The 13706-nt window shown below is 46.2% G+C and overlaps 1 protein-coding gene across 7 annotated transcripts in view; it reads right to left on the bottom strand.

Moving 5' to 3' along the window:
* DISC1 (DISC1 scaffold protein) overlaps positions 1 to 5037 on the bottom strand; it is a 181284-nt gene extending 176247 nt beyond the window's left edge. For 2 of the 7 annotated variants that reach the window (XR_001554046.1, XM_015857893.2), the window contains exon 1: positions 766 to 919. Coding sequence is in view for 3 of the 7 variants with exons in the window: in XM_015857893.2 (XP_015713379.1) it covers positions 766 to 841 (76 nt within the window). In the remaining 4 variants the exon portion in view is untranslated. Of the gene's footprint in view, positions 1 to 617; positions 735 to 765; positions 920 to 4945 lie in introns of those variants that run through there. The other 5 variants (XM_015857887.1, XM_015857885.1, XM_015857891.2 and 2 more) reach the window with 4 other exon arrangements.
* Positions 5038 to 13706: the final 8669 nt, after the last annotated feature.

Raw genomic sequence — 13706 nt, forward strand, 5'->3', positions numbered from 1 at the left:
TGAGAAGATCGAGCTATTTTCTGGTGTTACCCACAGCTCCAGCCCCTCACCGGTACTACTATCAGAAATGACTCCTGCTCAGGCTGACAGCTGAGCAATAGAGGGGAGAGCAGCTCACCTGCTCTGCCAGCCACACCATTCAGTGCTCATTTATGCAAGGACTGACACACAAACGTGGCTTTTTCCCCACGAATATGGCAGCTTCCTTTTTAAACCAAGTTCGGAGATACCAGACTGCTGACTTCTAAGAGCATGTCTACTTCCCTCACAGCAGTTGGTTATGTAGATGTATATACATATACACACTCACTTATATATGTTTGTGTATATACATACAAACCTACAAATCACACACATTTATGTAGTAATATAATTGCTTCCACACTAACAGAGGTGGAATTTTGGGGTTAAAACAAGGAGGAAGGAAAAAAAAAAAGTGTTATTTCAGAGTTATAACAAAGTTTCCTAGGCAACACCGTGCTAACCCTCGCCAAGACAAAAACTCCGGGGAGTGAAAACTAAGCAAGCAAAGCGGGTTTGAAACTAAGAAGCAAGCAACGAGTCTTTGTATCTAACCCCTCCGCCCGCACCGAGCGTCCCAAAGCCGCCCTACCCACCCGAAGCTCGGATCCCACTCGGAGCCCCTCCTGCCTCGGGGAGAGCCGCTGCGGGACGGACCGGGCACCGTTACAGCCCCGCTGCGCTCCCGGCCCCCGGCCCCCCTCCCAGGCGCTGGGCCGCCCCTCAGCCCCCGGCCCCGCTCACCTGGGCCGGTCTCCTCCCTCCCGCTGCCGCGGCGCCGCCTGTCGGTGCCGTCCGAACGGGGCTGCGGCCGCCACATCCCGCCCCCCGGCGGGACGAAGCGGCTCCCCCCGGTCGCGTCGAGCGGGGCGGAAAGCGACGGCCCCGGCCACTCCCCCGGCGGCTCGGAGCCACGGGGCGCGGCCCGCACGACGGCACCCGCCGCCCCTCCTCCGGGCCGGCCTCCTGCGAGCCGGGGGCAGCCTCAAGCCTGCAGCGTACGGGCTTTGGACTAGCAGGGGGAGATGGAGGTTGGGACCCGAAGCCCCGACTGCAGATCGTTTCTGAATTCAGCACGGCACGCACACAACGAGGAAACACGCTGCTCATTGTCTATATGTAGTTTCAACTTGGCACCAGTGTCTGCACTGTGTGTGCTTCCATTACTTCTCATAGAGTCACAGAGCAGCTTGGGTTGGAAGGAACCTTAAAGCCCATCCAGCCCCAACCTCTTGCCCCACATCAACTCATGCTGCCCAGGGTCCCATCCAACCTGGCCTCAGGTACCTCCAGGCAGACAGCTGTGCCAGGGCCTCACTGCTCTCCCAGCGAAAAAAATTCCCCTGATATCTGATCTAAATCTTTTAATTAAAATCATTCCCCCTTGTCCTATCGCTATTACTTTTGCAAGTCTGTGATCCATTGAAGTCAAACCACAACTTCACTAAGATCCTCCAGTCCAACCATCAGCCCACCCCCACCATGCCCACTAGATGACATCCCTTGGTGCCACGTTTCTTGAACACCTTCAAGGATGGTGACTCCACCACCTCCCTGGCAGCCTGTGCCAGTGCCTCGCTACTCCTTGGGAGAAGACATTTTCCCTGTTATCCAACCTGAATCACTCCTTGGCTATCACCATATTCACTATATCAACCATTTTTCAGTATTAATTTCATGTTAAGCATTTTTCAAGGTGCCCTCCATCCTAGACTTCAAAGGTGCCTTCTCAGTTATGCATAGTGCTACCATACATTAAAACATCACCTTGTGTGCTGAGAAGTTTCTATGACATTCAGAGACACTGCTACAGAAAAGCCTCGCTTTAGTTGACAGCTAAGAGCTTACTGATATTCTTGTGTTTCAGTCCATTTATTAAGAAATACAGGACGTGTTAAGAGAGATGTAACCTCATACTCCAGGCTCTGCCCTTCCTGACTTATGAGACAATATAATAGACAGCTGTGCCTCACAAGCCAAAAATAGACACACATCCTCCTTTCATCAAATGTGCAGTGCTGCTGCTGATTCAGATGATGTCAGCTTATATCAGTACTAGCTCCCATCACTCAGAGATCAATTTGTCATAAAAGAACAGCTGCACGTGTGCAAACAAAGGGCTCATCCAGCATATTCTGCCTTCAACTTGAGCACAAAGCAGTGCCCTCAAGAGCAGGAATGAGGCCAGTGCATACAGCACTTCCTCTTTGGCCTCTCCCTCCCCCGACCAGTGCCAAACTATGGGGTTTTTTAGCTCAGTTCGGATAGTTGGTTAGCAGTTTGCTTGGGTCTCACTGCCTCCCTGCTGCTCATCCAACCTTCCTTTGAGCCCACTTCAGCACCCTCCATTGCAAACTCCCCTGAGGTCTCCAACAGCACACATTGCACCAGGTCCTGATGTTCAATTCTAGCCCAGCTATGGCTGGCTTCCTTTTACATCTGTCAGGCTTCTATGCTGGGAGGAACATACTTGTCTGTAGCTAACCCCACAGCTTTCATCTCAAGGGGCTGTTCATATCATAGCTTTTCACCTTAAATGGGAAGCTGGTATTGATCATACTGGTAGGCAGCAATTCAGCTTATATACCATTTGTTGACTGCCCAGCCATATAGTTCTTTTAGTTCATCAGTTACTTCTACGTTTCTTTGCAGTCAGCCCTGGTTCATACTGCAGCAGAAGAATCAGTACCATCAGCAGGCTTGCTTCAACCACTTTGTTGCTGAGCAGCAGGGGATCTAGAGAAGCTAAGCTGTCCAAAGCTATCAAAGGGCAGCAGTTTTATATGCTAATATTCCAAAGAATCATAGCATGATCCATCCTCAGACAGAAGACCCTTTAAAATCAGTTTTCCTACTTCTCTGAATCTACTCTAAAAGCTGAAGTTTAACCCAAACTTCAACAATTCCTCTCCATGTGGCTTATCTCATACGTACTCATATAATGCATGCGTTTGAACTAAGAAATCAAATACCTACACCATAACAGATTACTTGCAGACTGTAATTCATTAGCTGGGCAGATAATCGGCAGTGTCTGTCAGAGCAGATGTGAACCTGCTTAAGAACGGATCTGCTTTCTGATAACCACCCTTATTCAAACACCAGGCTGTCAGAACGGGCCTGGAGGGATGGTTTGCAGGGAGGTTTCATAGGGGACTGAAATGTATTTGGAGAAAAAGGCACAGGAGGCAGACACGCTTCTGAAGCACGAATTAACACATGAGAACAGAATTTTGGTCTTTAATGCTTTGCAAGTTGCACCCTTGAAGGAAGGTCTGACGCAAGTGACCAGATGAATTGCAGAGCTTACAAAAGAAACCTCCCACCTACAGTGTTGAGCCCTAATATCTTACAGATGATACTCAGGTGTTTAAATTGAGATGGATTCTATAAGAAATTGCTCAGAGCTTATGTATCAGTGTGTGCTGCACGGCTGTCTTCTATTTTAAATTAGATAGGAAGGAGTTGGAGTGTTTGGCTGCTTTGCCATTTCAAGTTACTAACTGGTATATGCAAAGCACAGCAACCAGGAAAAACAGCCCTACCTGTTCTCTTCCCACTCCCCCACAGTCATGCCTTTCTCTCCTTTCCCATGCTACTGTCTGCTCTGGGCTGACAAGCACTTGTACAGCACACTGGAAAGAGGTGTGAGTTTAAGCCTTTTACCTTTTTCACCAGAAGCCTTTCTCCAGCTGAAGGTGGTTGTGTAGTAACTACAGCACTACTTGCTGCATCAGAAATCCTAGCAAATCCTAACAATCTCTCCTGTGTGCCCTTTCCTCCTCAAACCACCTCCTGAGCCTCCATGCCAGCTGAAAATTGCCCTCTCTGCTTTCCATTCCTTGTCTCGGCCTCTCTGATCCTCATCATCCACACTCGGCTGCTTCTTAGTATGGTACTTTCTCATCAGATTGATATCAGCATACAAGAATTCTCCTTCGCACCTGCTGCCATCATGAACAGATTTCCTGTAGCCCTCTCTGTCCCTTATGACCTCTGTTTCATCTCAGAGCTCACCTACAAACTCTCCTTTTCCTCTCCTCACATTCACTTTTCTCTTTTTAGTCTTCATTCAAACATGGCTACACCTGAGAGCTTTTCTACCTCAGTGGTAGATAATATTCACCAGAACATGTCACTGCAGCCAAGCCAAGCTATTTGCAAATTCAAGGCAAATCAAGGGGGAAAAAAAGAAACAACAGCGTTTTACCTAGCATGAAAATAAGGAAGCCCAGAAATGTTGCAGCCACGTATTTTGATCTTTCCAGTATCAAGATATCTTGTTTTATTTATTTTTTTTTTTTTTTAAGTTGAGTAGATATTGAGGTACTCCATGTGAACCTGAGAGCATACAGCCACAGAAGTTCTCAGGCTATTCTTCTGCCTTGACCTGTCCTTCAGAGTTAAGAAGCCTGACATCTTTCAAAGGATGGGGATGCTGCATCTTACCATGTGACCCAGGGCCAGGTAGGACAATGACCAGGGCCAGATAGGGGCTAGAAAATAGCAGCTCACAGCAGTGGCATGCTACAGCTGTGGGCTCCTTCTCCCAGCATTGCTGTGCTTTGCATAGGGCAGAACCTGCACAGTACCCTTCCATGGCCAGGTCTTGCCAGAGCCACATATCTGAGCTGCTGCCTTCTCATCCATTTGCTGCATCGCTCAGCCTGCCACCTCATCTTTCCCCAGCAACAGCATTTGCAGACAAAGCTGGCTCTTCCTTCCACATTTACTTCATTTTCACATCCCAAGCCAAAAGAACCAGTTTTAAACTGAATGGTGAGGCTCATCTCCAAACACGGTTTGCCTATCACAGCAATTAGGCAAGCCATTACAACAGGAAAGGAGCTACAACAAAGGTGTGATGATAGAAGAATGAGCACAATAGAAAGGCACAATAAAGGAAAGGAAGAATATCACTCACCTGTATCAGAAGATTCCAGGTTTGTAGTGAAAAGCTTCACCTAGAAGGAAACTCCAAACAGTAATCCTTCCCCAATGGGAGTCAGCCCTGAAATGAGGTCTAAGACAGGTGCAGCCAGGCTCCACCCCTTCTGGACATACAGCTGAACTGCTTTCACCTGTGCTCCCAGGGCTGACTGGGTCCTTTCCCCAGGTGCTTAATCAGTAGTTCAGGCCATCATTTTCTGTTTCTTTTCCAAAGACAGTGGTTCAGCTGCATAGGTTTTTGTATGTTTGTTTCTGGTGCCAGGACAGACTTCAAAACAAGAGTAAAGCTGATAGCTTGTTACCAGTCAGCTCAAAATATTTATAGGATTAAGAGTCATATATCAATGATAACTTAGAAATGTTTCAAGCCCTAATCTGCTGTGTAGACAAATGAAAAAGTTAAGCATTTGAATGTGTATTTTGACTGCCTTTCTGTAAACTGATATTAGAACAAGAAAAGAGTTTCCCTGAAGACACCCTGATCAGTAGCCAACAAGCTGAGTTCATACTGCTGTGCTCTAAGCTTCAAAAATGGATGTTAGGGAACTTGTGTTGTTCATGCTAATATGGAGCAGCCAGAATGAACTCTTAGTAATTCAACAAAGAACAAAACCAGGAGAAATGAAAGCAGCATTACTGGTGTTTTGAAAAGCAGACTAAGTGTGTTTTCTCCACAACTATATTTTTCTATTGTGCCTCACAAATGCTAGATCATCTCAGATTTGTCTCACATAGGCAAATAGAGCTGGCATGAGTTTCTCTCATGGGAGCATATACCAACCTCGGGGCATTGGGACAGCATCCATAACGTGCTCACACCTGAGTAACTGTGTACATATTCTCACGTAACTGCCTGGGCGTGCTGGTGGGACTACTGAGGGAATCAGCATTTCCCAGGCTTGAGAGGTGGGAGATCAGTGTCCTGGGGAGGTCAAGGACCTCCAGGGCATCCCCACATCCAGCACAAATAGCACACAAATGCATTATCTTTACCACCTAGCTTCTTTGTTTTCTTCACATGCATGCCAGTACGCCTTACATGTGTAGCAGTACTTGAATGACTTATTAATCACAAGTACACAATATTAAAAGTGCAAACTTTCAAGCATTTTGTGTGTAGCTGGGTGATGGGGTCTGGCTTCTAATCAAGCATAAAGCACTTGATCCATATATACCTGCACTGAGACCACCTTCACACCAGGAGCTGCAGGTTATATACTGAGTGTGTGTGACTACATTAACATCAGCTGTGAGATTGGGCTTCTTTTGGTGCTCTGCCATTAGAGCAGCTGGGGAGAACTTACTGCTAGAGGAAAGCTGAGGGTGTTTGTACAGGGAATGCAGGCAGTTCCTCACTGTGAGCCTGTGGCATATCCATCTGACTTTTGGATACAGGACTGGGCAAAGCACTGAGTGCTTATTATACCCTCCCTCTGCCCAAAGGAGGAGGGAGGCATCCTTTAAGCAATCAGATCCCACCTTGGGGTTTTACTGCGGTATCTGTTTATACCCAAGGTGATGAAGACTGCTGCCTCCCTCTTCCAACTAAATAAAGTGAACTCCACAGCAGCTGATGAAAGGCCTTTTTTTCCAGTTCTTGAATTACTCCCGTGACTCTTTGAAGTGCTGGCGGAGAATCCTTCAGTGCTCTTTTTAAACGGGGTCATTCCAGCAGGATATATGTTCCAGAAATGGTTTCACGCAGCGCTTTTGATCCCTGCCCACTTCTCACCAATTGTGTATCCAGAAATGGTCAACACCTTATTCCCCATCACACTGGGAGCTCCTACTGAGTTGCTTCTCTGTTCTGACCTTTCTTAAGTATTTCAGAGTCACTGTGTACTCTCTGAAACTCAACTCCTGCAAATATAACCTGTATTTCTTTTGTATAGGTATCTAATTTAGCTAGGTATCTCAAAAGTGTACTGAGACTTGTTGTTGGGATGGGCTCCCCACAGAGCAGTCCTGATCACTCCGTGTGATTCTAGTTCTCATCATTATTTGCTATGAGTGTTCCCACTCACTATTTTCCCAGCAGAAATGTTATGTTTTCTCTCAAGTGTTGATAAAAACTCACAGAATCATTTGAGTCAGAAGGGACCTTTAAAGGTCATCTAGTCCAACTCCCCTTCAATGAACAGGGACACCAACAGCTAGGTCAGGTTGCTCATAAAACACTGAATAGCACTAAGTCTAATACTACTGTATACAGACTTTACTATAGTATCACTATAGTAGCAATAATGTACCGGTGGGCAAAAGAGCGAGCATCTAAATATTTCTGAGGCAACGGGAAGAAACATGATGTCTGCTGTGACCTCTGCATCCCTTGCTGCTCACAGGTATTTTTCTGACCATGCTAAACCAAGCGCCAGCCCTGACAGCACTACTGTTGTTTTAGCCCAATCAGAATCACAAAGGAAACGTTCCCTGTGGTCAGTGGTACAAACCACACGTAGCAATTCTGGGAAACCTCGGCTGTCAGAAATATATCTTCACTTTTTAAGAAATAAATGTTATGAATTAAAAACAAAAAACCCTCTGCATTTTATTCACAAATTCAGGAAATGCCATGAGATGACACAAAGATTGTCATTCCTTAATGCCTGGAAATAGGAAAGCTGGTTCCATTTCAGACTCCATCAGATAATACTTTTGCCAGAGGATGTTATTACAGTTTTAGGCTAAATATATAATATAAATAAGCTGTCTTCTGCAGTACAAAAAAATGTCTACTGGCTGGAAGCAATTATTGTGAGATAATACGTGGAAGTCTGCCAGCTGGGCTTGTTAGGTTTTCTAGCTTTACATTTGTAATACATATTAATGCATAGCACTATCTCCTAGCACAGCCAAGGTCCGGTTCTATCACTGTATTTATGAGCCTACTTTATGTATCAGTGGTAATATAACAGGGCTCCAGTAAAATGCAGGGACAACTAATCTAAACCAAACCCTTAGAAGAGATTCATTTCCATCCAGGAAATACACAACACCTTTAAACGGATCACTTTCCACGTGAGTGAATTATTATTCCAATTATTTGGCCAGCTTTATAACTTGCCAATGGCTCAGTGCCAGCTCTTTATTTAACAAGCCAATAAAAAATTGATTACCAAAGTCACAGGGGCAGCTGTGCACAGCATGGCAATGGTGGGAAGAGACAGAATCACGCAGCCACTGCCAGGACAGCCAGGTATAAGCCAGGACAGGTCAGGTATAAGACCAACAGTCCATCATTTTTCATGGTCAGTGATAAAACTAAACAAAATTGTTCCTGACAGCTATTTGTGCCAAGGAACACATGGATATGGACCCAGCTTTCCCTCACCAGTGACCTACAGAGAGAGGATAAGGGTCCCACTGGGCTATGCAGAGTGTTTCTGCCCTGGGGAAGGGACCTGCATGGGAAAGCAGCTGTCCCTCCAGCGTCCCCCATATATAAACAGGATGGGAGGGCAGAGATGCACAGGAGGTTTGTGACTTCAACAGACCTATGCATTGCTGGGCCAGCATATAATGAAAACTATGATCCAGTCTCTGGGATAAATCATAGGAGAGCTGCTGAGAACTTCTCACAGGCAGGTGGTGGGGCCAGAGTCTTGCCTACAAAAGACACCATTACCATGCAGCAGCTTGTCTGCAGCCACAATGTACAGCAGAGTGCCTGCATGAAAACTCTGGGGGGGGGAGGGGGAGCTGCCATAATGTCCCTTGTGTTTTCTGGGTCTGATCACAGCAAACTGAAAAAATCCCTCCAGAAATGAATATCTGGGTGGAAATAAGGCTGTATTTGGAGTTCACAGTTCCCATGTGATTTGCTATGGAAAAGGCAGAAGTATAGCTCCATTCACAATGTTGATGGCAGCCCCTAGGAGAACTGGGTTAGTGAAAGCCACTGAAATGTGGTAGAAGACTGCTTTTAGAGCACCCGGCTAAGGGTTGTTCTTCCCTTTTCACTTTTATTTCCTTATTCCTTACATTATGCCTATTTTTAGAGCAAACACAGAGCTGAAAATGCATCCTTGTCTTGTGAACATAGTACTGAATGCCCTGTCTGTAGCAGAGAAACAGGACGTTGGGGGGAGAAAGGTGCTGCAAGACTCTGCCAGCAAAGCTGCAGCTTCTCTGCAGATGTCACACGCTCACCCACCAGGTGGGTACCTTGGGCAGAGGGAAAATGCCCTGCCTGGAGCTCACCATCTACAGCAGAAGATTGAGTGGAAGAGACTTGTTCTAACTTTGGGCCCCCAGTTCAAAGCATCTGATTCTGATTTGTTTGTGTTACTGGCAGACCATGGCAAGAGAGCAGAGTCTTCACAAGCTCCTTCAACACCTGTAGGGGCTGAGGCACCTTCCTGAAGCCCTCTTCTTTCCCCAGGTACTACAGGTAGATTGCATTCCTCGGCCAAGAGATACACACTGATTGAGATGACTCTGGAACACGTGAAAAACAGTTACTACAGTTAAGTGCTATGGAAAATGACGTGCAAGGGAGAAAGTGGTGTGTGTTGCAAGACAGCCAGAGGGAAAAGCAAGAAAAAGAGGGAAGTAAAAAGAGGGGAAAGAGGAGAAGTGAAGATGAGTGGTAGCAGTGAAAGCAACCACGAAAGGGAAACAGCAAAGAGACCAAGGCAACAAATAGTTGGAGCAAGGGGATCAAGCAGGGGAAAATTAAAAGCTGATGAGTGAGAAATCTGTGCATCCCAATGAAAAGCCTCAAAAGGAGCTTTGCCTGGGGAGACAGCAGCCAGAATGAAATGATCTGCCCACTGCAACAAGCCCGTGACACTGTTTGATGGACACCAAGCAAAGTCTCCGATGCTTGATACCAGCAGCACACTGCAGTTTTATGTCTTCGTTCTCTCTTAGATGTGAAAAGGTTGGCAGATTTGCCAACTGGCAAAGCTGAGTATGGCTAATAGAAAAGAATGTGGGAGGCATGAGCCAGTGTAGCCACTGTTATGGAGTTTACTTTCTCTATTGGAGCTTCTACAAGAGCACACAGGCACACACGTGCATACACAAAGATACACTGATAGAAATAAAATGCTACTGGAGCCAAGCCATGATGTAAGAGTTACAGCTCAATAACAAGAGCATTGTAGCTGCAGATGGATTACAAAGTACTGTAGAATGCTGTGAAATGCATCTTCTTTCTGACAAATCATGCTGATCACTGAGGCCGTAACGAAGTGTTGCCTGAAGGGTGAACCCACACTTCCAGGACATGAACACGTACCCTCTGAGCATATGGAGCTGCGGTGTCACATAGCACAGAATGAGAGGAAATTCTCACAATTGCCTGTTTCCCCATGTTGCACTGAGTGACTGAGCGATCACAAACCACGACTAAAGAACAGGAGTGAGTCATGGAGTTCCAAACAAGAGCATCCACTAATTGTTCCATGGAAGAGGCTCGGCGAAGTATGAAGAAGGACTTTGTACAGTATTATTTTGCTGATCATGAGCTTTGTACCCCTTCTGTAGCAAAGCTGGCCATTCAGATGTGAGCATTTATTTTATGATCACAGGCCAGGGAGAGCCACGTCTCAGGGTGCAGTATCCCTCATGGACAGGGCTTGTGGTATGAGCCCAGAGCAGCTTTGAAGCTGTTCAGAAGGAACTCGGCCACCACCTGATGCAAAACAGAGAGGAAATATAGGCTCAATAGGCAATCACAATCCTGTAGGCAGCTCTCGGCTTTCCAGTCCTCCTGTACTCCTTTCTCTTTATGCAGATAAAAGGTTTTCTTCAAACTGAGATGACACAGGCTTGAAAGGTTTGAAGTAAGAGTTAGTAAAAAGATGTGCCAGGAGACTGATGGAGTGGTAAAATTCTCATGTTTGGGGACAATTTCTAGAATAGTAACACTTATGGTCTTATATTTAAAACAACAGCTTGGGCTCAGGTGTCTAAAAAAACACTTGTTGTATTGCTGCCAAGTCATTAGCTTACAAAGCTCCAGGCCCTGTCTACACACCAGCCGGCCATCAGTTTAACTAAAATCACTATTTAATCCATTTAGAGCAATCAGCACAACCCTTTTTGTGTAACCAAATTAACCTAAATCAATACGAGCCTGACGCAAGCAGAGGCAAACAATTTAAGGATATCGGCATCAAAACCTGTGTAGCACGGCCCTGATTGCTGGAGCTCAAGGAGCATTTGGACGCTGCTCTCAAACAGAAGGTTTGGATTTTGGGTGGTGCTGTGTGAAGCCAGGGGTTGGACTCCATGATCCTCGTGGGTCCCTTCCAGCTCAGGATATTCTGTTCTATTAAGAAACTTGTTCACTGCACAGCTCAATGCTTTTTCCACATTTCAATGGATATACTCAGAGTGCATTTCAAGGAAGAAGTGCCCAGGAAACAAGGCAAAACCACAGGAACACCCCCACACTTCAGCTGTTCTGCTTTCAGGTGCTGCACCAGCAAACCCTGCTGGTAACAGTGCAGCAAAATGCAATTCCCAAAAGCAAAGGAGCCCAGCATCAGCAATGAAGCAGGGCCACAGACAGGCCAGGGGAAGGCTGTGGGGCACAGAGAACCCTTGTTGCAGCTGTTCTAGGGGCTTCCATGCTACCCAGAGAAAGCATCACATCAGCACAGAGCTCTTGGTGACTCTAGGGAGAGCTCTGGCCTGAGACAGCCACAGGATATGGCTCTTGAGTTTCCCACAGAGCCAGTCATTTCAGAATGTTGTTATGGACAACCCCGGCTGGAATTTCACTTGACCTCATCCAAAAGACTCGAGGGACTCCAGCACTCTCCTTCCTTTACTCACAGTGCAAGTTACATCCTATAAATTGAGGCTCATACAAGATCTCAGTATTTGTTAAACTGTGGTAGAAAATGACGGAAATCCCTCTGAAACCTGTGATCTTCCAAAGGCAAAGGAACTGCCCTAAAACAAACCAGCACCTCCTTCCTCCTGTGGCTGCAATCCAGCAAACAGTTTACATGAATGAGGAATTGGGCCCCCAGCTTAGCTAAGCCAAAGATGCTTAGATAGGACCATGACCTTATGATGTACTACAGGGTCAGCTCTGTATTGCAGAGGTAGCAATAGCCATCTCCAACACATTCTTAGACATATGTGTCATGCCCAGCACACAGCTCAGGGTGTGTGATCCCCTTTTAAAGCCTGCTGAGGTGTCTGGTGATGCCCTATGGATTGTGCTGGGTCTCTCCTGGTGGCCTGGGGACACCTGCTGTCTACCCAGTGGGTTTCTTTGGCAAGCACAGTCAATGTAGGTAGGCACACAGACACGTTCACACATGCAGGACTGTTTGATTTTATACCAGAAGTTTAACAGCAGAAAGACTTAAATTTTCTTATCTGAGTAACGTGATCATAATATATATTAAGGAATTAGGATTCTGGTCTATGAATCCTTATTAGCACCAATGCTTTTCAGTGCAATGCTTCAGACAAAAGCATTTGTGTAATTCACAGGTCTGCAATTACATGACTGGCCAAACTTTCTCATGCATTTTTCTTTCTTTCTTTCTCTTCAGAACACCACACACACAATGAGATACACTATTCACCCATATTCCCCAAATCTCTGAATCTCTGAAGGTGCTGCACATCATTTATCACTACCAGAGATCTACCTAAGTCTAAAAACGAAGCTTATGCTGCACCATTAACTGTTATAAGGGCATAAAGGGCAAACAACAAATAACTTGTGACTGGAAATGAACAAAAAGCCTCGTGTGTTTCTAGAGATGGACACTAGATGGCAGAATAAATAAACATTCCCTAACGATTTCCAAAGAGGCATCCTGTCACTAAGGCAGGACCAGAGAGCTGAAATGAAGACTATATCTGAAATAAACGGAAAGCCTGTAGCTATTCCACTTGGACCAATCGGTTTCTGTAGAGGACAGGCTCTGGTAAGACTGGGTTTAAACTTCTTATGTCCTTCACCATGAGTATTACCTTCTATTTAATGGTAGTCACAAACTCCTATCTCCCTGCACAAGCGCTGGCACCTCCCCTTCTCTCATATAACACGTGTTGAAAGTAGGACCCAGCAAAACACTACCACAACACTGAGAAGGCGATACAGGTTTTTAGATGCAGGTAAGAACCTTAATTGAGCTCAAGCAATTTAGGAACATCTGTGCAGCTGTCAGTCAGTGGGTAGACGCCATCATGGGTAGAGGCCATTAAGAAATTAGAATCTAAATTATTTGCTCCTGCAAAACAGCACTTCTTCCAGAGGAAGAACTAAGAGCAGCCATGGGTAAATGCTAAGCTGAAAATGCTGCAAAAGACCTGAGAAGAACTGAGCAGGACTGTTGTTTCTGTTGTTTACCATGAGATGTCTGTAGTCACCAGACGCTGCTCACTCAAGGCCTGTGGCCCAAGTGTGGCCCAGCTCTGGCTTTGCCTTGAGCTGCAGGATGGGGCAAGGTCTGGGGGTCCAGCAGCCCAGGGCAGCTCAATGGGTGGGAAACCAGCAGGAAAGCATGTTCCACCAAGAGCATAAAGCACAGCAGTTCGCTAAAGCCGGCTGGAAGTTCAGAATGACTGCTCATAATGCTGCTATCTGCCTGCAGGACGCTGCCCACACTTGGCTTATGACTGGACAGCATGCGAGGGACCTTCGCATTTCAGCCCCTTAAAAGGGGCTGGTCTGCCCCATGAGCTCACCAGCTCCAGAGTGCAATAAGTGCTCAGATCAGCAGCCATATGAGCTGGACTGGAAGCTGAAAGAGCCAAGC

Source organism: Coturnix japonica, chromosome 3, assembly GCF_001577835.2.
Source record: "Coturnix japonica isolate 7356 chromosome 3, Coturnix japonica 2.1, whole genome shotgun sequence".
NCBI classification, from domain to species: domain Eukaryota; kingdom Metazoa; phylum Chordata; class Aves; order Galliformes; family Phasianidae; genus Coturnix; species Coturnix japonica.